This window comes from Gasterosteus aculeatus, chromosome 13, assembly GCF_964276395.1.
Source record: "Gasterosteus aculeatus chromosome 13, fGasAcu3.hap1.1, whole genome shotgun sequence".
NCBI lineage: Eukaryota > Metazoa > Chordata > Actinopteri > Perciformes > Gasterosteidae > Gasterosteus > Gasterosteus aculeatus.
Genome location: NC_135701.1, coordinates 20,753,727 through 20,780,184, shown reverse-complemented (window position 1 = coordinate 20,780,184; position 26,458 = coordinate 20,753,727). Strand labels below are relative to the sequence as shown.

General features: G+C 48.3%; 2 protein-coding genes across 3 annotated transcripts in view; both read right to left on the bottom strand.

Moving 5' to 3' along the window:
• Window positions 1–254: 254 nt before the first annotated feature.
• On the bottom strand, window positions 255–3,456 carry ctsla (cathepsin La). Of its 2 annotated transcripts, none has more exons than XM_040194792.2 (8): window positions 3,283–3,456; window positions 2,403–2,534; window positions 2,196–2,318; window positions 1,831–1,983; window positions 1,229–1,453; window positions 974–1,142; window positions 770–887; window positions 255–683 (listed from the first exon to the last, which is right to left on the bottom strand). In XM_040194792.2, the coding sequence occupies exons 2-8, from the start codon at window positions 2,526–2,528 to the stop codon at window positions 584–586; spliced, it is 1,014 nt and encodes a 337-aa protein (XP_040050726.1). In that variant the 5' UTR covers window positions 2,529–2,534; window positions 3,283–3,456; the 3' UTR covers window positions 255–583. The 2 variants fall into 2 exon arrangements, with proteins under 2 accessions (XP_040050726.1, XP_077942369.1); XM_078086243.1 differs by lacking the exon at window positions 3,283–3,456 and adding an exon at window positions 2,799–3,025.
• A 2,939-nt stretch (window positions 3,457–6,395) lies between these two features.
• Window positions 6,396–26,458, bottom strand: part of dapk1 (death-associated protein kinase 1) — a 45,054-nt gene continuing 24,991 nt past the window's right edge. Inside the window, exons 8-26 of the mRNA XM_040194849.2 lie at window positions 25,389–25,541; window positions 24,163–24,208; window positions 23,957–24,046; window positions 23,209–23,301; window positions 21,747–21,866; window positions 20,855–20,953; window positions 20,337–20,435; window positions 19,070–19,168; window positions 18,756–18,953; window positions 18,341–18,538; window positions 16,788–16,886; window positions 14,830–14,907; window positions 13,892–14,108; window positions 12,393–12,578; window positions 12,107–12,304; window positions 11,687–11,825; window positions 11,339–11,459; window positions 11,070–11,258; window positions 6,396–10,630 (exon numbers count right to left, since the gene is read on the bottom strand). Coding sequence (XP_040050783.2) covers window positions 9,317–10,630; window positions 11,070–11,258; window positions 11,339–11,459; window positions 11,687–11,825; window positions 12,107–12,304; window positions 12,393–12,578; window positions 13,892–14,108; window positions 14,830–14,907; window positions 16,788–16,886; window positions 18,341–18,538; window positions 18,756–18,953; window positions 19,070–19,168; window positions 20,337–20,435; window positions 20,855–20,953; window positions 21,747–21,866; window positions 23,209–23,301; window positions 23,957–24,046; window positions 24,163–24,208; window positions 25,389–25,541 — 3,736 coding nt within the window. The 3' untranslated portion in view covers window positions 6,396–9,316. The remainder of the gene's footprint in view (window positions 10,631–11,069; window positions 11,259–11,338; window positions 11,460–11,686; window positions 11,826–12,106; window positions 12,305–12,392; window positions 12,579–13,891; window positions 14,109–14,829; window positions 14,908–16,787; window positions 16,887–18,340; window positions 18,539–18,755; window positions 18,954–19,069; window positions 19,169–20,336; window positions 20,436–20,854; window positions 20,954–21,746; window positions 21,867–23,208; window positions 23,302–23,956; window positions 24,047–24,162; window positions 24,209–25,388; window positions 25,542–26,458) is intronic.

The following is a 26,458-nucleotide window of genomic DNA, read 5'->3' as shown; positions in this document are numbered from 1 at the left end:
GCACCGGTGTAAAAACTCCACATGAATCGTTGCTTTGTTAAAGAATAAGCGTCACTTCTCCAGACGCGCTCACGTGAAATCATGTGACTCAAAGCGGCCAGCGGGATTAACGACAAAGCTCCTGTTATTCTGTCAGAAGAGGTGACGAACGTTTGTTTCACAGCCACAGAAGCACGAATGGGGGACGTACAGAAAGGTCCCGCAGGGCAGTAAAGAAAAAAAAAAACGAAAAATAAAAATCCCCATACGTGAAGTAGTGTTTCACAACTTTATTCGATCATAGTAAAAGTAAAAAGAATCATTTACAAATGACCTGAAGCAAGTTAATTTACCACCTACCAAGTAACATACGCGTATTTACAAAGAATAAAACACTCGACTAAATAAAAGTGGCAGAGACCCAGCCAAACACAAAATGGCGCCATTTCCCTAAAAACAGTGTTTCTCTTTATAAAACATTGTGCGATCTCCCGCCGCCGCTCTGACCGAAGCCTCGCCGGCGGCTCCCGGCCGAGCTATTGCAATTTTTAAAAAACAACAACAACAACAACAGAAAACAAGTAGCTGTGCAGCCGAGCCGACGTCAGACGAGGGGATAACTGGCGGCCGTGGCGATTCCGCAGTGGTTCTTCCGGTCTTTGGCCATGTAGATGTAGCCGCCGTCGCCCCACTTCTCCCCCCAGCTGAGGAAGACGAGAGAAACAGACCGTTACAGCCGGCGGGGCGCGAGCTAACGGGCTAGCCGCCGAGGCGAGTCGCTCAGACAGACCTGTTTTTAACGATCCAGAACTTCTTCCCGTCCTCGTCTTCCGTCTCGGCGCCGTAACCCACCACCAGCACGCCGTGGTCCAGCTCCTGGCTGCTGCAGCCCTCCTCGTAGTAGATCCCTAAGAAACACAAAAAGAACCTCGGTCAGCTGCGAGTAAAAAGGAACCCGAAACGGGGGGGGGACGAACTGGGGACGCGCGCTGACCCGACTGGTAGAACTGGAAGGACTCGTGTCCGGCGTCGATGGCGACGGAGACGGGCCCCACGGCGGCCACGGCCTTCATCAGCGCGTGCTCCTTCCCGCTCGGGACGTCCACGAAGCCCGTGTCGTTGGCGGAGTTGAACATGGGGTCGTACTTGCACGGCAGGTTGTCCTGGACGGGGAGACGGTCACGTGAGACACACTATACTGGAGACACGGTTTCCATCGCGGGGTTCCCACGGCGGCCCCCCCCCTTACCACGCCCTTGTAGGGATAAGCGGCCTCCGAGTCCAGGCCCTGGTTGTCCTCCACGTACTGGAAGGCCTGGTCCATCAGGCCGCCGCTGCAGCCCTCGTTGCCCTCGGGCCGCGAGCAGTCCACCAGGTTCTGCTCGCTCAGGGACACCAGAGAGCCCGTCTTCCTGAAGATCTGACCCTCCAGGGCGCCGGTGGCACTGAAGGCCCAGCAGGAACCACACTCACCCTGTAAAGAAAGAAAAGACACTTTCACCTCAGAGCAAGTTCACACGTCAGCGCTCCTCTACGTCATTGAGCGACGCTTGTTCAATGTTCTCCGGCTGAGCAGACGGTATCTTCAGGGAGGAGGAGGAGGAGTGTGAGGCTAGATAACAACCCCACACACCCCCTTATCTCCCTGTCCAAGCCAAACATTTACTCCAGTGGACAAAGTGACTTCGTTGCTTCATGAAAAACTGGTCGCGTTGAGCAATCGCGTCATTTAAGGTTCCAGCTGTTTGTAATGACGTCACGGCTACGAGGCGGAACAACAGAGGACGCGTTTCGCGGTCATTTGGGTCCAATTTTTGGGGACGACTAGAGAATTTTCAGACTTAACAGTACCTGGTCCTTAACGGGGGTGACGTAGCCCTTTTTCCTCCAGTCCACGGAGCGCGGGGCCTCCAGGAAGTTGGGCTCCATGAACAGGGACCCCCGGGGCTTCCTGTCGGCTTTGTGCTTGTAGCCGTTCATGAGCTGCCTGAACTCCTCGTTGGTCTGCGGGGAGACAAAGTTCAGTCAGCGGAGGGAACCTGAGAGATACGCAGTTAAAGACGAGCGACTGCGGTTTGGGACTCGGAATATACTTGATAAGTTTATGAAGAAACAAATGAATTTCCCTGCTTCCACGTTGGTGGTTTTTAATGTTATTTTTTGCAGAGCTCCCTCCATTTGTGTGTGTGTGCGTGTGTGTGTGTGTGACGGCTCACCATGTCCCCATAGTGGTTCATGCCCAGCCGGTACGAGTGTTTGCCCATGGAGTGCTCCAGGTTGTGCAGCTCGATCTTCCTCAGGTTCTTCTCCCACACCATCCTCCTCCAGCCCTCCTCCCTCTGCAAACACAGTCCGCCCGGTTATTTTCGGAGGCAGCAGCACGCATGCACACAACAACAACAACAACAACAACAAGCCGTCACCTGGTGGTAGAATCTGGTGTGCCAGCTCTTCCACAGGCCCCAGTGGTCGTTCAGCTGGGGGTCCAGGCTGGGGGCCGACAGGGCTGCACCGAGGCACACGGTCAACACGGCTAAAGGCAGCATCATCGCTTCCTGTCGGAGACAAAAAAAAACAACAGGCGTTAGGACTCCATTTCCCAGGATGCACCGCACGTCCATGCAAAGACACATAACGTCTGATGAAACGCGATCGCCGGACGCTTCGGGGGTCTTTTAGGACACGTTGTGCTCGATCGCGATTCACCGGGAAACGCGACGCGAATTAAAAGATAAAACTGCGCGAGAATAAAGTAAAAACATCGATTAGTATTTAACGTTTAAACAGTGGAGAGCCGGCGGTGCGGATCGTTACGCAACGTAAGGGGTGATGACCGGATCCCAGACAGCGTGAACGTGTTTTTGTTTAGTCGATGGAGTCACGCGATCCGCATTTAAAAAGAGCCGGAAAAACGGGAACGGAACCCGGGGAGGAACCCGGCGGGTTTCCCCACCGGACACAACGGCGCTGCTCGTCGGTTTAAAGCCGCCGGGAAGAAACGGTTCGTGTCTGCGGAGAACCACCGGGAGGCCGAGCGGGCCACTCCAGCCCGGCGAAACACGGCACCAAATCACCACGAAGTCCAGTTTTGTGAACTGAAAAAATATATAAATATATATTGACGAGATAGAAACACAAATCGCCTTTTTTCTTTCCCAAAGGAAAACGGTGTTGATCCGGGATGATGAGGGGAAAAAAATCCCTTTGAACCGAAAATAACCGATGTTTTTGTTTCAGGCGACGAGTTAAACTGTTTGTTTTCACAAAAGCAACAAAGCACAACGATACAAACGTCCCACTTACTGTCTTTTCTTCACGTTTGAGGCCAAAGTGGAAACTGAGCTCCTGAATCCGAGGCGCACAAAGTTTTATAGGAGCCTGGCTGAGCGGCACCGAGCGCTCTCATTGGTCGCTGCGCGCGTCCCCGCCCCCTCTCCGGCCGGTGACGTCACGGGCGCACGTGATTCCTTCCATCTGGAGTGGTTTCGCCAGAAGGGGACACGGTGTCTCTCTTTTGCAGTGGTTTGGTTTTAATGGAAGATATCAGGGTTGTTTGTTTCAACGGGTTTTATTGACGAGGAATCTTTTGAAATAAATCAAATCAAACTACTAGTAAACTACTGAAAATGGGTAAAAAAAAAAGAACTCTCAGTGGGTTCAAGGTGAACAAAGTGAGGGGGATGAGTTCAGCTTCCTGCGGTCATTTGAGTTCTAAGTAATCAATGGAGGAAACTACAGAAAACCTGCATGAAGATGGTTTCCATCTAAAGCTTTAGCGAATGCACAGACGTTGCCAAAAGCTTATCATGTGAATGTAAACACGGTGATCGGCTGCCGCTGTTACACAACACTCATATTTCGCAGGTGAAGATCATTCAGGAAAGTGTGCTAAGGAGTCAGATAGTCGGCTTCTCTTCCTCTTCAGCTGGAAAAAACAGGTTTGTGCTCGATGAAGGATAAATAGGACGGATAATACAATCAGCGAGGGAACGGAAAGGATTGAATATGCATCACAGCACAACTCTCAGTCTGGGTTAACACACGTCAAAGGTCACGGGATTGACGAGATTGTCAAACAGGCAGAAAATGCTGATAAGTTTAGAACAAATTATTTAGTTTTAGGATGCTTCTTGTGTGTAATACTAATCATTTAATAAAGTACACGTTTTAAGTTGTTTATCCACAAAATGTACTGTAATAAATGAATTGAATATCACAAACATCAAACTAACATCTAACAGATTAAAAGTGAGTCATCCATTTTCGGGATGTGATGCATCATGTTTTTTACGTTGTCACGATGCATCAGACGTCACAGTCGACAAAAATAAAGTTACCTTTCGTTTGCAGAAAGTCGGCGTGTGACTGGATCACGATGCTGGAGCGACTCACTGGTCGACTTCCTGTGTGGTCAGTCGGTCGCATTCACACTCCGTGGCCTTGATACGCGGAGTAAAATACATTAAAGTGCATCTCTACGTCCAAATGCTTCACATGTTGCTATTATTAGATCAATTCCACTGATGCAGTCATCTTCAATCGGCAGATTTATGCTGCAGGTTGAAGCGAATTCTGTGAATTTATTTATACAATTAAAATAAAAACAGCATATTGAGGTCAGATATTCTTTTTGTACATAAAGTTGAACAATCTTTAGGCCTACATATTATTACCTCAGGTACAATAATCTACAAATGTGCACTACTGGAGTAAATAGTTAACTCACAGCATGGTTGTCAAATGCAGCATGTTAGCGCAGCTTAGCATAAACTCTGGAAACAGGTAAAAACACAGTAATAAGCACAAAAGTGTTGCGTGCTGCACTACTTCTCGAATCTGGACGTGCATCATTTTGGATGAAATGAAATAAACTGTTGTTTTTATCCTTTGAGGTTCGAGCGGGTAAAACAAACAAGATGCTAAGCTACGCTAACCCGCCAGTGGCTTCACAATCAAACGTCCCAAAAGCTGCCAGTCTGCAGTCATCAAAATGTCTTTCCTAACAGTCCAATGATTTTGTGCTGATAGGGATTTGCAGCTCGGCTGCAGGAGAACTTTGTGAGTCCGTTAATCATTATGTTTTGTTTATAGATTCTCCGGACCGGACAGACACAAAGATTAAGACACAAAGATTAGCAAACCCCGACTGATGAACGCTGCTGTGTGTTTTTTTTTTTTTGTGTAACAGATGCAGGAATGTGTTTGATGACAACGCTAAATACCTAGACAGGCAGTGAAGAGACAATAAGCACTATCTTATCACTGGGGGGGGCATGAAGTGCAACAACTCAATGGATTTTTGTGGGACTGTTTACTTGTTTACTCTATCGTGTTCCCCAAAATCAAACAGAATCTCTGAGAGTTAATTTACTGAACAGAAAACATGGACATTTGGACATCAACACCTGAGCAAACTTCATTTAGCAACGAAGGTCTCGTAACGTGTCAGAGGAGCGACCACCGTTCTTTTGTTTGCTCATAAATATTTAGACGATTAGCCGGACTCTGTCAGGCTCAGCTTCCACTATTTAGGGTCAGGAGGTCAATTCAAAGCCATGCTAGTGCTAGCATAAGCTAACGTAAGCACCGCGCTGCGGCTACGCCATCAATGTTAACGCACCACGAGAACAACACATTATAGTATTTGTGGTGTATTAAACTGACTGTTGTTCTCCTTCATACAATCACGCAACTTTGTTTCCGATGTCAGAAAGTATCCAGAAAGAGAACGACGTCACGTGAGCTGCCTCACAACGGGAATCCAGCCAGACAATAAACGATGGTTTAAATACGACTAAGTGTTGATTGTGAACAGCGGCGGTGGAGGAAGTGGATTTATAGACTTCTAGTGAAACGTCTTCCTCTGCGTCCAGAAAACCAATGGTCTACATCGGCCCGGTGAGACGGATTCATTTGGTGCCCAAATCGGCTTTATCGCCCATCGTTGCCACCACGTGGCGTTCTGTGTATCTTCAGTATTTATTTACTGTGTTCCTGAGCTGCTGCTGGTTTTTTCAGGCTGGAAATGATTCAATGGAAACGGTTTGAGAAACTAAACCTCGTCGCGAGGTGGGGATTAAAACGAGAGGCCTCTTTTTCGGGGATTTAAGGAAAACAAACATGTCGTTCGGTTGGTTGAGGTCAATGTCTTCACTCTATCTGAACACGTCATCATTTAGGTGTTTATTTAAACAGCTGGGGAGCAAACTACAAAGGGTTAAATGTCAAACGGTCAACGGCGAGTCATGTGAGCGCAGGAGGGACAAAAGGAGCAAAAGACAACGTTTACGTTTCAAGGCAGTGAGGACGTCCTTCAGACTAAACTTAATAAGTAATAAAAGTGCTTTACAGTCAAACGGCTTCACAGTTTAATGAAAGATCACACAGCTGGAAATAATCTAGACTTCAACGTCAAGTGTTTTGTCTTTTCTTTATTCTTTGATTTTGTAAACACAATCATTTCAGACCAAACTCGTTAGTTTCCACCACAAAAATATAACGATATATAATTTGTAAATAATTATAAAACAAGACAGGAAAAAATTAAGGGTAGAATCTTTTATTTAAGGGGCAGAGTATTTCTTTCTTGAATGTGTAAAAAAGGAAGAAAAGAAAATTCAGTGGCATAAAATGTCATGTTAAAAGATAATTACACTAATTTTTCATTTGTAAAAAAATATTCTAAAATATCATAAATGGCACGGGGAACATTGGCACATTGGCTCTCGTTTACAGTGAAATAAAAAATGAAACACCAACGGCTCCAATGTCTATTTGATATATTCATCTAATCACAAACAAATCAGATGAGAGATCAGACGATGAATTTAGAATCTAATCCGGACGACAACAGAAACAGGATGTTGTTTTGTTTGTCCCTCGTACAGAGAATAAAAGGCGGAGAAAGTGATCGAACTATTGATCTGTGTTCTGATCTTTTACTCAACATGTTGGATCTTTGAACTTAGACATTTGTCAGCAGTTGCTTAAATTGAATTTCTATTTGTTTCATTTGACTTTTCAAATCATTTCAGTAATTGGGAAGAAGACAAGAAAATATCAGAGGAAAAAGTGAACTATTGGGAGAGAAATGCATTTTTGTTGACTTTGTTTTAATTGTTTCGCCACGTCTACAAAGACCTGTAACATTTCATTTAACAATAATCAATGAAGTAACCATCTTCAAATATGAGAGAGACCAGACGTTAGGAAAAGAATTTATTATAAAACGTATCACACTACCAAGTGTCAGAAGTACTAAGAACATGGCATTCCAGGACATGCTAAAAGGACGTAACATAAATAGCGACAAAAGAAAGAAGACAACGTGTGCAATGTGGCGATCGGAGGAGAAATATCAAAGATCAAATAAATGTTCTTCAGGGACACTTTTAAATCCACTCGTTTTTTTGGTGAGAACCATCCGGGAAAGAAAAGACACCGAACAGACACAAAGATGATGATAATAATAATAATAATATAATGATTCCCAGCTTTTACAAAAATGTAATATTCACTTCCCTTTCTGAAACATCTCTTCTCAGCTCGTATACTGTACAAGGCAACAACAACAACAACAACAAGAGGAATGAACGAGTGTGTTTGAGGCACACAGTATTGGCAAAAGCTTCGGTAAAACAAAACTTAAATAAAACGTTGCGTCTTTGATTAGTTTTATTATTTATATTCTTTATATTCTCAGTGCCGTACATTCATCTTTCATTTGGGCCGACGGCGCGAACAGAAGAGCGAGGACGAGGAAACGCAGAGTACGCACAAAGAGGAGAAGAGAGGAGTATTTGAAATAGTGTCTAAAGTTTCCCCTCACAGGAAATACTGCACTCTGGCTCTTTGTTCTGGCCGCGTCCCACCGCGTGCAGCGCGACTCTTTTATCCAAACGTCAACATCAGAAAACAGCAGCTTTCACTAGAGGACGTTGTTATGCCCCCCCCCCCCACCCCCCCCCCCCGACCTCTGACCCCCCCCTCCGCCCCCAGCTTTCATTTCTTACTTCACGCCACCTTTCCGAGCTGCGTGATACAAGAAGACAAAAGAGAAAGGAGACGTGAAGCGGCGCAGAGAGAAGCTCCAACGAGGACGTCACAGGAAACCTGCGCAGGAGGCTTTTAAACAGATTCCCATCATGGGAGCGACCCTTCAGCTCGGTAGAAAAGGTTAAAAGTGAACTCTGTCAGGGGTCGGTGGGGCTGAAGCTGGAGAGGAAAATGAGTGAAAACCTTTATAGTGACACTTTATTTTGAAAGGTCCAATAGTTATCATAAAGGAACTGATATGTTACTGTGAAGTCTTCAAAAAAGCTCCTGGAAAGGTCGATGTCTTCACCTACAAACTGATTATATAATAAACATTCTACTAGTTTAGAGCATGTAAAGTACCGACATCATCTCCCTGCTAGAGATGCTCCAGATGATACGGGATTGTTTACAATCAACCCATAATTAACACATTAGAGACCATTGTTCCTTCCAGGAGCCGCTCATGACATCGTAAAATAAAGTGTCACCACAGTAGATCTCTGTTTGGGATTAAGAAAGAAACTTCTAATACTTTGTCCAGCGATGCGTCGCGCCGAGTCTCACGTCCCCAGAGACGCCGACGCCGAACGCAAAGCAGTAGAAATCTGATCCAGCAAAATCTAATTGAACCGTAAGAAGAGCTTCGTTTTCCTTTCTACAGTTTAAGACGTGATGGAAATTAATTCCCCGTGAAGTGTCCACAAGGCACAGTTCTTCTAATGTCAGCAAAGACCTGCGTTTTCGTTTGTAAATGAAACGGTTTGTGCTCTTTAGGGAGGTCGAAGGCCACACAGGGAGAAATGCTGCTCGTTTATCAAACACGAAGCTTCAACGGCCGAACGTCAGAGGAACAGAAGCGAGGAGGGAGATCGTATCAAATGCACCTGTGAGGAAACACGGCAAATCATTTGGATATCTAATAAGAGGTCCAAGCACAAGGCCTCCATCTTTGTTTGTTCTTTCATTTAAAGTGTCTGCGAGGACGAGTGAGACGTCGATGTGCCGGAGACGTGGGCGGGAAATAATATAAACTAGCAGCACAACGGAATCTTTGGAGCGCCGGACGATCGGCGCCTCCGCGGCATTCAAAGTTGTGAGGGAAAGGTCGTCTGCACACGGACACAACATCTGGTTCCCACGGCAACCGAACGGAAAGCTTTAAGGAGCGAGCAGCTGGACGATTGCACTTCGTGTTCGCTGTGACGCAAACGTTCACGTCGGGCGAAGCTCGCCGAGCACGGGAAGGACGCCTGAACCCCCGCCGCAACCCCCCCCCCCCCCCGACCTCCAACCGGTCGGTTCAGCGGGACACGACGGAGCTGATGGAGTTGTACGACGTGCCGCCGTTGCAGGCGGCGGGGGGGGGGTAGCCGTTGGCGGCGGCGGCGGCGACCAGCGCCTCCATGTTGACCCTGAACACGGGCGACGCTTTGAGCAGGAAGTCGGCGGCGTCCCGCCGGCCGAGCTCCCTCAGCTTGGCCATCAGAACGCCCACGGTGCTGTCCGCCCGCCCGCTCCACGCCCGCAGCAGCGCCGCGGTCGGGCTGGGCTGCGGCGCGGCCTGCCCGGGGTCCGCCGTCGCACAGTCCAGCTCGGGGCCGCCGTTGGGGGTCCCGTTGCTGTGTGTGGCCACCAGGTCGGTGAGGCCGAGGTTCATGGCGAGCAGGCACCAGTCTTTGCCCAGCGCGTCCGGGGGGTCCAGCATGCGGCACAGCTTCCTGCGGGCCAACAGCGGCACGTCCGATATGTGGACGTCCGTCCCCAGGGTGCCCTGCTGGTAGACCTCGGCGCAGCCGAAGGACAGGATGCTGCTGAAGCTCTCGCGGTAGCCGCCCATGGTGTTGGTGAGCGAAGACTCGCGCTGGACTCGCGCGCGGAAGAAGTCTTTGGGCTGGTAGACCATGATGGGGCCGTGGTGCTCCCGCAGCTGCTGGGGGCTCAGGTAGTATTTGGCGGTGAGCAGCCCGGGCAGCGTGGAGGCCAGCAGGTTCTCCGTGATGCTGCAGGCGGTGTCCAGCAGGGTGTAGCACTTGGCCCGCTCGGACTCGTGCCCGCGCACCTGGATCTCCAGCCCCTGGCCGTGGTTGACCAGCAGGATCATGGCCTCCACTCCTCCCTGGCTCACCTTGGCGCCGTTGGTCCACAGGTGGATCTCGCCGTCGAAATCCTCGCCGCCCTCCTCCTCCGGCTTCTGCTGGTGGCTCCAGCGGCACAGGTTCACCTGCAGCTTGTGAAACAGGCCGCAGGGGAAGGGGGTGAGGTGCTCGGCGGGGACGAGGCGCACGCCGCCGTAGAGCAGCGAGTCCTCCTCCTCCTCCTCCTCGGTCCAGGAGCGGTGGAGGCCGTTGGTCTTGATGAGGGCGGGGATGTCCACCATGGACGGGTTGGTGGCGTCGCGGGCGCAGACGTCCATGGCGTCCAGGATCTGCAGCAGCTCGTCCACGTCGCTCTCGGGAGCCAGAGCCTGCACCTCCTCCAGCCTGTAGCGCCCCCTGTAGTGGTGGATGGCCTTGGGCGTCTCCACGGAGAGCAGCTTGCCCAGGACGGTGCTGCAGAGCCAGCGAGGCTCCAGCAGGACGACGTCCTGCACCGTCTCGCTCTGCATGATGTTGATCTGAGGGAGAGAAGGAGAAACAAGTGAAAGGAATGGGTGTGAACATGTTGTTTAAACTTCTCCTTAGTAATTATCTACAGCTGAGCTATTTGTGAACAAATAGCGCACCCTGGTGGTCGTCGTGAACTTAAAACCGTCCGCTGCGGAGAAGCTTGGGTTTGATTTATTGTTGAACTAGTAATATTTAGTTTTACGAATAGCTCCAATCAAACTGAAATGACAAAATGAAGAGATAACAATCCTCCCAAACAAGCTCTATGCACTAAATGTCAAGGTACTGCTTCTGTTTTGCATTCAAAATAAATGATTGCTTAAAGATGCAAATTGTCTCCTCTGACATTTTTTTTATGTGTGATCTCTAAAATGTTGAGATCTTGCCAGCAGGTCATTTCTTTTTATCTCGTCATTCTAACGCAGTTCGTTCCGCATCGACGCCCACCTCCCCCATGCTGTGCAGCTGCAGGGCCAGGGTGCGCAGGTGGTCCTGGCTGACCAGAGGGTTGATCTGCTCCTGGACGTCGCTCACAAACTGCTGCCACGAGGTCAGCTGGTTGGGTCCGCTCAGCTTCCTCCAGGCCGGCAGCGTCGTCAGCAGACGCTCCGACAGCAGCGTCATGGGACTGCAGCTCTGGAAGGGGCGGGGGGGGGGTTAACATACGTGTGTGTGTGTGTGAGTGAGAGAGTGTGCTTGTGTGTGCAGTTGCTCACAGAGATGATGTTGGCACGGAGCTCCTGAAGGTGACTCCTCAGCAGCTTCATGTCTCTGGAGTTCGAGGCTCCGGCGTCCATCACAAATAGTTTGTCACTGATCTGCAGGTCGCTGCCGAACCTTCAACAAAACAAACAAACATTTAAAAGAACCTAAATCCGTTAACAGGAGCGCAAAGTTATACGCAGGACAATCGTGTGTGCTGTAAAGACAGCTGATGATGCGGATGAAACATAAATCAATTCATCAAGTACGTTTCCATGACAACCGTTGCTGAGGCTCACGCGACACGACCGCAGCACAGCGCCAGTTTATTGTGGATAAAAGTCTTTGGTTCTGGTCCCGACCTGTTCCTGACTTCCTTGAGCAGGGCCTTCTCCTTGTCGTAGGTGAACTCTCCGGAGAAGGCGCGGGGCACGTCGGCGAGGTCGGCGTGCGTCGCCACCAGGGCGACCGTGAGGGGCTGCTGGACCCGCCCCCCGAAGGCTGCAGGAGGAGAAAAAGAAAAAAATACTGTTCAGATTTGCAATATTCACATGAAGCATTTTGAGGACTTCCAGCAGGTTCAGAAGCCGGAACCAGGTGCAGTGCTGTGAAGTACACAACGAAAGATTGTTGCCAGCTGACTATTGATGTGACACACGAAGCCTTTTTCACTCTTCATTTCCATTTCTCACATTAAGTAAAAGACCAATCGTTTTTTTCCCCTCCCTGTGCCTTCCTTGGTAAACGCGTCCCAACGCGTGACCGTTGAGCCCGGTGCTCACCGATGTCGTCCTGCGGCAGCAGGAGGGCTTTCAGCAGGTTCAGCCAGTAGGTGATGTGCCCCAGCTGCGTCTCGTACGGCTCCTCCAGGCTGAACAGCACCAGGTGGATCGCCGTGGCGTCGTTGGCGGCGAAGTAGTCGTAGGAGCAGTAGTAGACCGGGTTCCCCGAAAACTCCCACACGCTGAACTCCCCGACCCCTGGAAGAGGGGAAACGAGAAGGGCCGTGTAGAGCGAGGCGCTGGGGTCTATAAGAGTGCGGCTCCGCCGAGCCCTCGGGGGTCTCACCGTGGATGCTGCCGTGCTGGATGTCGATGGCCTTGGTGGCCTGGTCGTCGGCCGCGGACAGGGCGCCGCTGACGGGGGAGAAGACCTCCAGGACGCCTTTGGTCAGACTGGGCTCGAACATCATGCTGCGGCTCCGCACGCTCACGTTCTCGCAGCCCGGGTACAGGTTGGAGATGCTCGCCGACACTAAAGGGATTGTTTTTAAATCAAAGTGTCAATAAAAAGTACTTAGTGTATTTTTTACATTAAGACTTTCAGATAAAATCCTTTTTTTAATATCTAAAGATTTCTCGGCTCCACCAAAATGAACTGATCTGAATCCACAAGTTTTCTTGCACACTTTCAAACACATGATGGCGCTACTTTCTCTGAAATAAACCCCGATGCAGACATCCCGCCTGGAGCCCCTTCACGTCGCGTACGACCACACCTACAGTTGCTTCACTTTGGTTGGAAAATGCAGCATTTTTGTACATATTATTTTAAATGCCCGTAGCGCCTCGTTTGGACCCGATCGGCTGCAGACGGGTGTTGGTTGTTGACGCTTCACACCAGGTCAAACCCACGGGAAACAAAAGAAGATGAGTGCACCTTGATAAAAGGATTCACCTGCAGTTGTTGTTGTTGTTGTGACTAGTTGTGCGGCGCACTACGGCTGCCTGTGAGATAACCAACTGCAATATTTTCCGATCACTTCTTTTTTCAGGAGTCATTCATGCAAAAGCGCTGTGAAATGAATGTAAAGCATCGACCGAGGTCAACGCCTCTGACGGCTGTTCTTCGGTAAATCACGAGCAAAGGAAACTTTGAACTTTAGCGGTGCGCGAGGAGAGGGCTTCACACCACAATGGTTTTCACTCTTTTCACTCTCTATTGCTCGCATGTCCACAGGGAAAAGGGAGATTTATATATATATATATATATATATATATATATATATATATATATATATATATATTTCACAGATTACTAGAGAGGACGACCTGTCAATTAACCCGACGCATGAACGACCTCAGAAGACAGGAACCGATGCAGAATTTTAAGTATTGACACCCGACAGACGTAAATATGCGTCAAACGGGCCAAACGCACTGGCTCAGAAAGGAACAACACTGACGGACGTCCTGAAAAGCCTCACTGCGGACTCGCCTCACGTAGCGCTGCGGATACAGAAAGCAAAAAGAGGCTCTTTCAGCCTCTCTGCAGGGCTGCAGGTGGGGGGGGATCAAGAAGGCGACCCGACTCTCGTAACAGAGTGTTATCGTAGAAAGCATCGCCTCCGTCTGGGAGGTAATGGCTTAAAGGAAACACAATGGCCTGTGTGTGTGTGTGTGTGTGTGTGTGTGAGAGAGAGGGCGGGATGTGTGCGCTTTGTGCAGCACACTGGACACATCAGGGAGTAGGGTTCTGTGATGCACTGAAGGAATCACACTCAAACCCCCCCCACTCTCCCCTTGGTGAAAAAGCTCCATAATCTGGGAGGGATCGTTCGGGCCTACCGGCGGGTTTGGAGTTGACGGGGGAGTTTGGGTGGCGGCTGCCGCTGGACAGGCGCGTCCTCTTCCTCCTGAAGAGGCCGCGCAGGATGCCGCACTTGAGGGACTCCAGCAGGCTGCTCTTCCCGGCCCCCGAGTGTCCGAACAGCTTCAGCTTGATGCGGGGCTGGACGGTCTGAGTGTGACGCAGCTGCTGGATGAAGCTCAGCTTGTGGTTGTCCTGCAGCGCGGGAACAGAAATAAAAAGGGCTTCAGACGCACATTGTTTGGACATTTAAAAGAATCGCGGTTTCGGATCCACTCAAATGACGTTATATCTCACGTTGGTATCAAACGCTGTGCACTCCGGTATGATTTGTTAACACGAGAGACACATTTTCCAGCGACTAGTAGATGAGTCACGGATCACTGAAGTGGCTTCAGATACGCGAGTGGTTGCGTGGGGGTTTAAAAACGCCCCGCGTACTCCCACCCGGGTCATGTGAACACATGCAACAAAAAAAAAGTTTCTCATTTAAAACAAGCGTGACAATACAACTCTTCTTCTTTCTTTTTTTAAAAGTCGTGCGTTTTCTTGAGATCAGCCTTAAAGAAGCTCAGCGGATGGTGACTGCTGATGTTTTTTGCGCTCTGCACTGAATCTCAGCTGGTTTTCTGGAATAATAATAACAACAAAAATAAGATCCGATTGTTTTAGAAGATACTGTAGCCTGTTACAATCTGCTCTACCTGTCAAGTGTCGAGCAAAGTGACGGCAGAGCGTCTAAAAATGGAGGAACGGTGAAATGTGACGCCTCCCTGCTGTCTCGCTCCACACCTCAGAAATACACCGAGTGTGATGACGGTTTGTGAAACCTGGCTTTGCATCGCAACTTTCCTTCCGGAGTTAAAGCACGTAAACGCACGTTGATCCGTTTAGTTGCGTGGTAATTATTTTTTACCTTTTTAAGCTTCCCCAACAAAGAAACGATGAGCTCGTGTTGATCGGCGTGAGCCAAATCCTCTGCCGTCTTTCCATCCTGAGAGAAAAGCAGATGAACACACGCATGAGGGCTGTGGACTCTGTTCTCACAGTACAGGGCTTGTAATGCACATTTTGTATTGATATTTAGGGTTGAGTTAATAGGGTAACAGGTTAACAACATACGGTCAGAAAACATCAGAAACATCTGTACGTGTTCTATGATGCCCTTATAAAGCAGCAATAATACACTTATTTGCATTTGTTATAATTTACTTATAGCGCTGTAATGGAACCAGATTTATCATCTCATTATCCACCCGCTGTTAAACTTGAAGCTTACATTACCCACAATGCAGTTCAACCGCCAACTGTAAACCTGAACAACTGAAAAATCGGTTCCCCTTTAAGCTCTGAACTCTCACAGTAGATTACAGTGGTTCAATTACAGCGGCACGCAAGCACAGACACACACACACACACACACACACACACACACACACACACACACACGCACGCACACCTTGTTTCTGAAAGACGGCGAGCGTCTTTATCCAGAAGACAAACAGGATAAAGACGACTGAGCGGAAGCTTTGTTCTCTGGTGCGGCGCACACACACACACACACACACACACACACACACACACACACACGCACACACACGTGCACACGCACACGCACACACAGGCACCTCTGAGGCTAAATGCAGATTAATGACAGCTGCAACCCGTCGTTCACCACCTAAGCGCTCTGTGAGCAAACGCACCAGAGTGACGGATCTCCTCCAAGCAGAAGAAGAGGAATGACGTCACATAACAAGCCTCTGACCGATGAATTATACATCTCAATGTGTGCTTTTAGAATAAACATCGGCCGTCATACAATATTCACAGCCGGAGGATGCAGAGGGAGGAAGCTCCATCCAAGGACTGAACTGTCTGAATTGAAGCAGGTGAAAAACTGCTTCAATTCAATTTCAAAACTGAAAAGTTTTCTCACGATATCAGAGTGAGATGAGGATGTTTGACACTTTATTTATGATAGATAATATTTCATATGGACTAGATTCACCTGTTCACTACACAATTCAGAAGACAAATAATGTTACAGGTGGATAATTATTGTTTTCATCATTTCAAAAAAGCCTTCAGGTTGGTCTAAATCCAATGGGATACAACAGTTATTGATCCGAGGAGGGAAAATAATAATCCCATCTGAACTCCATGCACGATTGCAGCTGACCATTATTCTCATTAACCCGCTCAATACTTTTGCTTGATTGAATAATCAAATTAACAAATCTGGTGTTCGAAGCAACATACGGTTCAACCCACAGAAATATATATTTTTCTACTGCACAAGACAAATGAAAGTAAGAGCTGTCAGAGTTCAGGTTCTTTAAGCTGTTTTTAGAAATAAGATTCATGTTCAGAAGGAATTCTCTCGACTTTATTGCTCAAAAATGTGTTTAAATGAAGATGCCGATATAGACCTTTTGTATGTGAGGTCTTGGAGTTGCCGCTGAAAACTGACGCTTTTGGTTTGAATGTTGTTTGGTGCAATATAAGTAAATAAATATATAACTTTGAAGGTGCCTAAAGGGAACATTTAAGATGAGCTTTCTGCTTCTATAAAGTAAGACGTGTGTGAGGAAAGCAGCTGCGATGCTCTGCAGCTCAAATGAAAAACGCTCCAACAAATTCAAGTGATTTGAACAAAGATGAGACAATTTTGCATAATATACTGTACATAATATGCAGTATATATAGTCTGTTGTTAATGCATTTCATCATCCATGGGGGAAGACCTCAGCTGAGCCATATTAAAAAATAAATAATCAAAATGACAAGAAGCAGATCTGGATTTGAACTTATTTTTCTTATTTTCTTGCGGATTCATTTTCGGCGTGATTCATTGCGACACGCGCTGTGACTTACGTTGGTGACGACGTCCACGTCGGCTCCGGCCAGGCAGAGGTGACGGACCACCTCCAGGCTCCCGTTGTTGGCCGCCAGGTGGAGGGGGGTCCTGCCGTACTGGAGGAGGAGAGAAACGCAGTCACAGCCTACAGAGACGAGGTAAAACGGCGAGATCCTGCCGCCGCGAGAGGCTCGGACTCGAGTGATGCAGCCTGCATTGTGATTAAAGATGTTTTCCATCCGCCTGTTCATCAATAATCGGCGGAATAGCGGCCTCCCTTCACGCGTGTCAATCCTCACTCAAATAGCATTTAGAAAAGCAGTGCTGAAGCCGATCAATAGTCCGGTGTCTGTCATGTGTAATCACTTCCCTTCCCTGGTTCCCTGGTGAATTCACAGACTTGTTCTACGACCTGTTAATTAGAGAGGATGGCAAGTCTGAAATGTGATGCGAGCGTTCTTTCATTTAACAGGAACAGAAAGGGATGATTATAGTCAAATATATCAAAACAGTATAATTGTAATATTCATCAAACATATTCAGGTTTGGGGTTTTATTAAACTCACTGGATAAAAAAACTGCATAAAAAAAGAGCACTGATGCAATGAGTGTGATGCAGCTTCTCAATGTCGCTCAATGTCTCTCGACATGGCAACGTCACGATGCTAATGGTAAACGTGCTAATGGTAAACGTGCTAACGGAAAACGTGCTAACGGTAAACGTGCTAACGGTGATACCTGAGGGAGACGGACTGATTATTTATTGTTGCTTTCCCAGTGCTCCCTCCCTAGTTACAATAATACCCGTAATAATAAACAAACATCACTATTTTCAACCCAAAAACTGACACGACTATAAAAGTTATAAAAATAAAAAAAGCTTTGGCTGAAAGTAAATACCAACAACAGAGCACTTGTTTGAACGCTGCGTTCCAATCAATTCCCTTCAGTCACAACTTGAGAAAACAAGACCTTTCATTCTGCTGTAAACAGATTATGAGACCCCCCCCCCCGTCTCTGCAGCCGACAGTGAAGACAAATCCAACTCAGCGACGGCGACATGCTGCTTTGGATAAGCCCAAAAGAAGAAAAAGGAATATAATGAATAAATCAAAACATGCTTCGGGAAAAGAAGCAGCTAGTTAGTAGATTTTAGAACCCAGACTGTTTTCAGGCCAAAATAAAATGCCCACAGATGTAAAAACCTCAGTTCAAACACCGTCAGATTTTAAGCTACAAGCAACACGCTGAACGCCAGAATGCCTCAATCATACAGCAAAACTCCTCCGGCTGCCTGTGTTCATACTCAAAGAATATTTTTTCTTTCCGTATATGTATCTCTTTTTAGGGGGGGGGGGGGGGGGTTCTCGTGCCAGATGTTGCAACCTAGCTGCAGTGATATACTCCGAGAGAGCGCTGTGAGGTCCAACGGTCTGCGTGGATCAGGGGACGTTGAATGAAGGAGGTGTGTGTGGGGGGGGAATCACTACTACTGTCCATGTCTCAAGACCCCAAAATGAGACCTGGTCAGAAACACCTAAACCTAATTTGAACAGCGGCTCGTCCTCACCTTGTTGGGCAGGTCCAGGTTGGCCCTGGCGCTGCAGATCGCCATGACAACGGGGAGGTTTCCGTCCTTGCAGGCGATGTGCAGCGGCGTGTTGCCATGGCGATCCTGATGGTCCACGTGGCAGCGGTGTCTGAGGAGGCAGCGAACCACGTCGACTTGACACCTCCGGACGGCGAGGTGCAGCGCCGTGTGTCCGTCCTGCACGAGCGCACACACACACACACACACACACACACACACACACACACACACACACACACACACACACACACACACACACACACACACACACACACACACACACACACACACACACACACACACACGCGCTTGTTTTCAACGTGTGTACAGACAAACTAATCCTCCTTTCTAATCAAAAACGGTCAGTCGCTGATAATCTGGAGCTTCTGATCACCTTGTCGGTGGCCTCGACGTCGGCCCCGTGCTCCACCAGGCACTCCACGATGTCCACGAAGCCCCGGGCGGACGCCGTCAGCAGCGCGCTCTCCCCCTCGCGGTTCTTGGCGTCCACGTGGCAGCCCGCCTGGCAGAGCGCTCGGGCCACCGGCGAATACCCGTGCCACGCGGCGCAGTGCAGCGGCGTCTCCTGCTCCTGGAGACGAGAACGCCGCATGCAGAAGAATGTTTGGTCACACGAGTCAAAGACACATCGAACACTTGCTGCCGTGTGTCTGCGTGCACGTGCACGTTTGCCGGCCGTGCGCTCACCCTGTCGGACAGGTCCGGGTTAGCTCGGATGCTGCACAGGTAGCTCACCACGTCCACGTTGCCGTAGCGGGCCGCCACGTGAAGCGCAGTCTCCCCGGACTGGAGGACACAAAGGAGAATCAACGTGAACGTAGTAATAACAATAATAATAATAATAATGATGCTTCGTTAGTCACCACCGTGGTGTGGACTCCTGAGTCTGATCGCCGTCACTGTGTGTTCATAACAAACAATTATCTTTTATTCATCGTACTTCTCTCCTCTGATTGAAAGGAAGCTCCAGGATGCTTTGAGTTTATACCGTTTAATTCTTTTTTCATGCCTTGATGGACATTTGAGACTTTCCAAAAGCCTCTTCAGCAGCATTTAATGTCCAACAGATATTATTAATTCAAATATATATTTCACCAATTTGATTTTGTCTGGTTTCCTCTAATTTTGCTATGAAGTAAGTATAAGTAAGAAGAGAGAGAGACACAGAGTAAGAAGAGAGAGAGAGAGAGACACACACACACACACACACACACACACACACACACACACACACACAGAAAGAGAGACACACACACAGAGTAAGAAAAGGAAGAGAGAGACACAGTGAGAGAGAGAGACACACAGTAAGAAGAGGGAGAGAGAGAGAGAGAGCTTTGTGGGTGCTGATGCAGGTTGTAGTTGTGTAGTTGTGCGCGAGGCCTCGGGGGAAAAAACAACAAACCTTTCCTTTAATCATAGGGATTACATAACAGCAGAGGCAATAGAAAAGAGTCACCTCGTTAAAATGGTCGTTCACAGCACTCGCACACGTTTGTGATTTTAAACTTATTGAGGCAATAAAGCGAGACGACACTTTGATGATCCTCGCAGAGAGAAGAAGAGCGCAGTAACGCTGACTGAAGAGATTCAGGAAAAAATGATTTGGGGATTTCATCCGCCTCTGATTGAGGCTCCATAAAACACACACACACACACACACACACACACACGCACGCACGCACGCACACACACAACCCCTGTTTTTCTCAGCAAGATCCGTTTCTATAGCAACAGCATATAAGCTGATAAAATCCCACAGTAACTGGTTTTTGCTCCCCAGGTGCTCACTGTGGAGAGCGTGTGAAGTGTGTGTAAAGTGTGTGTAAAGTGTGTGTAAAGTGTGTGTAAAGTGTGTGTGAAGTGTGTGTGAAGTGTGTGTGTGTGTGTGTCGGGTTTGAGTAATTGCTGACACGGAGGGCCGAGTCGTAGTGGGTGTGTGTGTGCTGTGAGTCACCTTATCTTGGACATCCAGAGGGCATTTCGTTTCATGGAGGAATTTCAGGGTCTCCACGTGGCCGTGTCTCGCTGCGTAGTAGATCGCGTTCGTTCCACTCTGAAGGTTCGAGGAGAGGAATAAGAATTCTAGGATTCATCCCTGACATTTACCAGACAGAAAATAATACAAATTTCCAGCTGTCCGGGAATGCGTCTGCAGCCAGACGACGCAAATGAATCCTTAACAAGACGCGTGCGACTACTGTGAGGACGGGTCATTATCCCAATTAAAGTTTTTTATTATTATTACATAATGTTAGAGAGGAATCGTTAGTTGCAGCCCTTCATTTTGTCATTTCACAATGATGAACCACATGAAATGGGGCCCTGTGTACTCTGTAATGTTCACATGAGTTGGTTATTTATAGTGTAATCCACATCACAGCCAGTCACAATCTTCTGCTCCGACACCTTTACTTTACTGTGTCCGCTAAGCCTCAGAGCCGCTCTGATTGGACCGCGCGGACGAGGCCGTACCTTGTCGAGGGCCTGGATCTCGGCGCCTTTCCTCATCAGCACTTCGATGATCTGAATGTTGCCGCAGCCGGCCGCGATCAGGAGGGGAGGAGTCCCGTGCTGCAACATACGCACACATCGGAGTCTTTTAGTTGTCAGCGCCGCCCCCCTGGCTCCCCCGATGGATTAGGGAATCTTTAAAGTGAAGCTGAATGCCTCAATCGGACACTTGGCGAATGTGGCAAAAGAGTGGATTCTCTTCTCTCGTTAAGGGATCACATGTGGACTGAGACGGTATCACGGCCTCCACTGTTTGAGTGTCGGCATGGCGATGGAAACATGAGCGGTAAACACAGGAATGACCTTTTCTGAAAACGTTCTTCCTCATCCTCCTCTTCTACGCGGAGTTTAATGGCTTCTCTTCACTACAACAACCTCATCGCTTTGCTGTACGTTTGAATAAAAACTCAAAATCTTACTTTCAACATATTCAGACCTATTTTCAAAACAAATATTTTTTCCACTTTTTTTGTAATGAAGCTGATTTGTTGGGCAGGAATCTGCGTCTGTTTGGATGCTCGTACCCAACCGGCTCGTGATGAACCACATTCTCTAATACAGTGATTCAACTTGAACGCTTCCTTAGAACATTGTGGAACTGGCCTAAGGAGGAAAAACTCTGATCCGGAGAAATGAAAGTTAATCCTAAAATAAGATCTCGTGCTTCCCTTCAGTCCTACAGAGGTCGTCACATTTTCCTCAGGGGAGAACACGAGGAAAACCGTGCGGCTGCTTTCCAAAGAGCCCTTCAGACACGCAGCTGACCTGAAGTCTGTGTTTATAGCCCCTCCCCCCTGCAGATGGAGGTGTACTACGGTCCGTGTTCCCCAGGGGGGGTCGTGGGGGGGGTCACCTTGTTGGGCTGGTTAACGTCGTAGCTGTTCAAGGAGCCGAGCAGGTGCTGCAGACCGGGCACGTTGTCGTCGTTTATGGCGTGGATGATGGCCTTCATCACGAAGGAGTCTTCCTCGTCCTAGGCGGGAGGGAATAGACGGTTACTCTTCAGAGCGCTCGCAGGATGACGATCAGACCCCGGGAAGGTTAATTCGGAGAATCACATGCTCCCTCTTTCATCTTTTCACACAAGCATGAAAACACACAGAAACAAAACAGGCTTTTCTTTTGCACCTGGTTCAAAATCGGTCTCTTTTTAGTATTTATTTTTTTGCAGGCTCGTCACATGTGACCTCTGACCTTTAGCCAGACGGCACAAAAATCAGCTACGACGCTCCGCTGCACAAAGAGACAAGGGAGAGAGAGGCAGGGAGGTGAGGAGGAGGAGGAGGAGGAGGAGGCAGGTCTGACGCGGCGTTTGTTCTGCCTACTGAAACCCTCCAGCTACATTCCTCCTCATGACCCCCCCCAGCTGGGGGAGGCGCCGGAGAGCAACCTCAGAGGGGCTGCAAACCACACGGAGGTGTGCGAGCAGAAAAGCGCCTGCCGGCGATTCGGTTGTGGATTGTTCGATCTTCTCCGTGTAATTGAGGTTGGCGCTGTTTTGCAAAAAAAAAAAGGAGATAATTCGCTGTGACGTTTTCGGGACAATCTGAGGGAGGACGTAGCGGCAATGACAGAGATGCAGCGTCCACTAATACGTTTTATCCATTTATTCTATCGCCAGGACTCATTACGAAATGATGATGAATTGATGTAATTTGTGCCAATTTAAAGTAAATCATTCAAATCAAAACCAAAACCAAAATTGCCCCTCTGAGCGGAGCCTTTAAGTCAAGCGCTTGACCGCCGGAGCCGCCGGACGACAAAGAACAACACGGATCCATTAGACAGCTTCCACTGCTGCCCTGCTTGTGGACCACAGGGGGGCGCTTCGCCCTACCTGCCCCGCACACCTGTGACACGAGGAAGTCTGATGGGTAAACAGGCCGGCCGGCTCGGCAAATGAGCCGCTCACCCGCAGACGGACATCTTGCGCTTTACTCAGAACAAAACCGCGTGGCGCGCGCCACACGTCTCACATCGCTCACATTCCTGGTTTTAAGGTTACACGCGCCCAAGAATTCCAACGATTCCAGCAGCGGCTGACCCGTGGCGCCGCTGGGAACACATCGATTTTCTCCAGATGTGTAGGACTAGCGGAGCTGTAACGGAGAGCTCGCGGTCCTGTGAGGGAAACGCACAAGCAGAAACTCATCAAGGCGCCGGTGTCCTGTTGATTAGGTTTGTGTTAAAGACATCAAAGATGAATGGCTCTCTTCTGGTGGACGTTTTTACTCGAGTGCATTCAGCGCCTTTGGAAAAGGGGGCGTTAACAGCCGAACACTCAATCAGCTTGAATGTAGATCTTTCCATCTTACCAGCGTGTCGTCGCTGCGCGCCACGCTGATGTTGCTCCTGGACAGGAAGGAGCGGGACAGGCGGTTGCACAGAGAGATGAGTCGGACGGATTGCTGGAAAAGAGAAGGAGAGTGGCGGCTGATGAGCGAGTTAATGTCGAGACGCGTTCGGGGGGAGGGGGGGGGGACCGTGAACGGAGCGGGCAGGTGGGGTCGCGGAGCAATTTTCCGCTCTATTTGAATCCAGCTCCGCATTCATTCTTTGACAACCAGTCGCACCAAAGATATTCATTCTTTGACATGTCGGCGCGGCGGTGGGCTGAGCATCCTTTGCTCACGGCTGAACGTTGACCCGCTCATTCAAAATGCGAATGCAGATTTATTCAGAATTTTCCCTTCACCCCATCTTAGAAAAGTTCTTGTACCAAAATAAATATTTCTAATCAATCAATATTTGTTGTGGTTTAACTGTAACTAAATGAATCACTTCGTTTAAATTGAGGATTTTATTTTTCATTCTTCTTTCCAAACAGACATTTGAAGCATCATCTGAAAACCTTATTAGAAGCCTTCAGGATGTTGTTTTTCCCTAACTGTCTTCGGCAGAGAGCCGAGATAAAACGGGCGCCGGAGAAGCACCGGCGGGTCACGCACGGGGCGGACGGGGGAGAGGAGCGGCGAGGCAGCAACGGAAGCGAGACGCCATCCAAGTGAAGCCGAGCTACGGACTACGTTTCACTTTTAAGTCTAGAAACAACCGGTCACTTACTTTCCATTTTCTCCGAGCTGCGAACTTCTTGAACTTCTCCATGTTGACGGCTGACTCCTTCCTGCTCAGCGCTTGTTGAGTGTCCTTCGGCTGATCACACAAACACGAGTAAAACGTAGCGTAGAAGATTCATTATAAACAGTCGTTCGGTACAGAATCAAATCGGCCATTTCAAATATCAACGACTGGCACAAGAAGAGTCCGACCTTGATCCACGGGTGCTGGAGGCTGTCCTGAATCGTCATTCTCTTCCTGTGGACAGAACATCAAGACGGGGGAACGTTTAAAGAGCGTCTTTAGATACTTTAGTGTTATTGATTCAGGACTTCAGTGAGGTTTGAGCCGAGGTGACTTTTGACCAAACTGGTCAAACTGGGTTTAATTCTAAAGAGAATAAAATATCCATCCACAGGTGGCATTTGGCATACGATTTAAAATAAGTACAGCCTTAAATAAATATAAGGATTATAGAGTTTTACACTGGCTCTCCTCTGTAAATGGGTTTTTGTATTTATGGAAACCCACACATGGGCGAGGGCATATTTTTTCATCCCATATCTGTTACCTAAAGAACTTTCCTCATTGTAAATAGTGCGATATATTGACTTTGTTGACCTAAAACATTTAATTTCCTTTTAGAAACTCTCACACGCTTAAACAACACGTGAAATCAGGTACCGAAACAGCCTAAATAACTTCCACTTCCAGGTACGTTTATCCCAACCGGCAGCACGCGTAGGTTAGAGAACGAACCCTTCATTTCATTCATTCGTCTCCGTCTCCTCCCTCATTACAACTGTTGTAAGCGAACAATTAAAGGACTGTTTAAAAGTTTAAGTTCGTTAATCCTGAGCCAATATAACATCGGGCAAACCGGCGTTGTCTGGTAACACGCACGCAACTGCTGTTGACGTGTGTTCAGTTCCACATCCCTGTTTCTAACTCAGGCGCAAGAGTCAAATTTAAAAAGAGAAAAAGAAGCAATGAGGCGGCCTTTTCTGGTTTCACTGCAGCCTCTCGGTTGTTGCTACAGCAACGCCGTGATGAGGGAGACGCTCTCAGGCACCACATCACAGAAATGAAACAAGTCGATGCGATATTTGCCAATTTATTGTGGAGTGAGTTTAGGGATCGGGATGAGACGGAACATTGCTTTAAATCTTATCTAGAAAAGAGCTGCGGTTTCTCACTTTAAGTTCTTAGACCCTCCACGTGGATTCTGACGGATGAACTTCAGATAGTGACCTTTTCAGAACATAAGGAATAGATATCTACGCTAAAAACCTCTGATCTGGACCATCGGTTGGATAAAAAAGAACACGGGACTTTAAACTGTGGGAAACTTTGATCAAAAGGATGCGTTTTTCCTTCCTTAATGAACCTTTTTGTAAAACGTCTGTGAGCCTCGCGCCCCCCCGTCTCAAACTCATACTTGGGGTCTTTGACAAGGAGCCTGGCGATGAAGTCTTTGGCCAACGCGCTGGTGCTGCTGAAGAACTCCTCGTCGAACGCGTAGTCCACGGCCGACACGTTGGCCAGAGTCTCCTGCTTGTTGTCCCCCAGGAAAGGGGACGCGCCGCTCAGACTGCGCACACGGGACAAAAGGGTTAGAGGTCAGGGGACAGAAAGACGGAAGAGACAAAACAGTCAAATGTCAAATGTTTGCAAAATGAGACTTAAAGACTGTATTTATCACATTATTTGATGTTTAAGGAAAAATCAGACTGGGGTTGAAAGAAGCGTTGGAATAATAAATAGTTACTAATCCCCGTGTATTAACTATACACGGGGATTAGTACTTTGGCCCCATTGACTACGATAACCGATCCAGGTATTTACGACACTATCGGCCCGATATCAGATGTCAGCATGCGGAGAAATTAGACGTCTGATTCAGCACAGTCACCTGACGGATTTCCTCCGGCAGACAAAAGAATCCGACAAAAGGAAACCGAGGTGTAATTTGTGACGACTTTGTGCAGCTTTTATTACATTGTTGCAATCGAATCAGTCTGAAAAAAAATACTCCGATTAAGAAGTTGGAAACGCTCCCAAACCCGCGTGACGGTTTATTGAGCCGCCGCGTTGTTTTTCGACGAGCGGCACTGTGAGAGCACATCGCTGCTGCCGGGCTGTGACAACCGCCAGCGAACGATCCATTTTCCATCTCGCCAAGCGGAGCTGTGACGAACGCGTGGGTGGACAGCACGAACAAAGACTGGGCACGCGTGTGCGTGTGTGCAGCTTGTACGTGAGCATTTATGTTTACGCAACAAAGAGAAAATGATGCACAGTTTCCATCCATATTACGTTTTTTTTAATATAATGCGGTAATGTTTGCAGGTACTTGTTATGTAATAGAGCGCTGACACGCGCTGTGGGCTCTCGCCGTGTTTTGTGGGGGCGTCGTCGTGCGCACGCTCTCGCACGCTCTCTGGTGTGTTTTTGGAGCTCTGCGTAGGCGTCCATCAGAGAGGACGGGTTCAGGGGGAGGAGGACGCC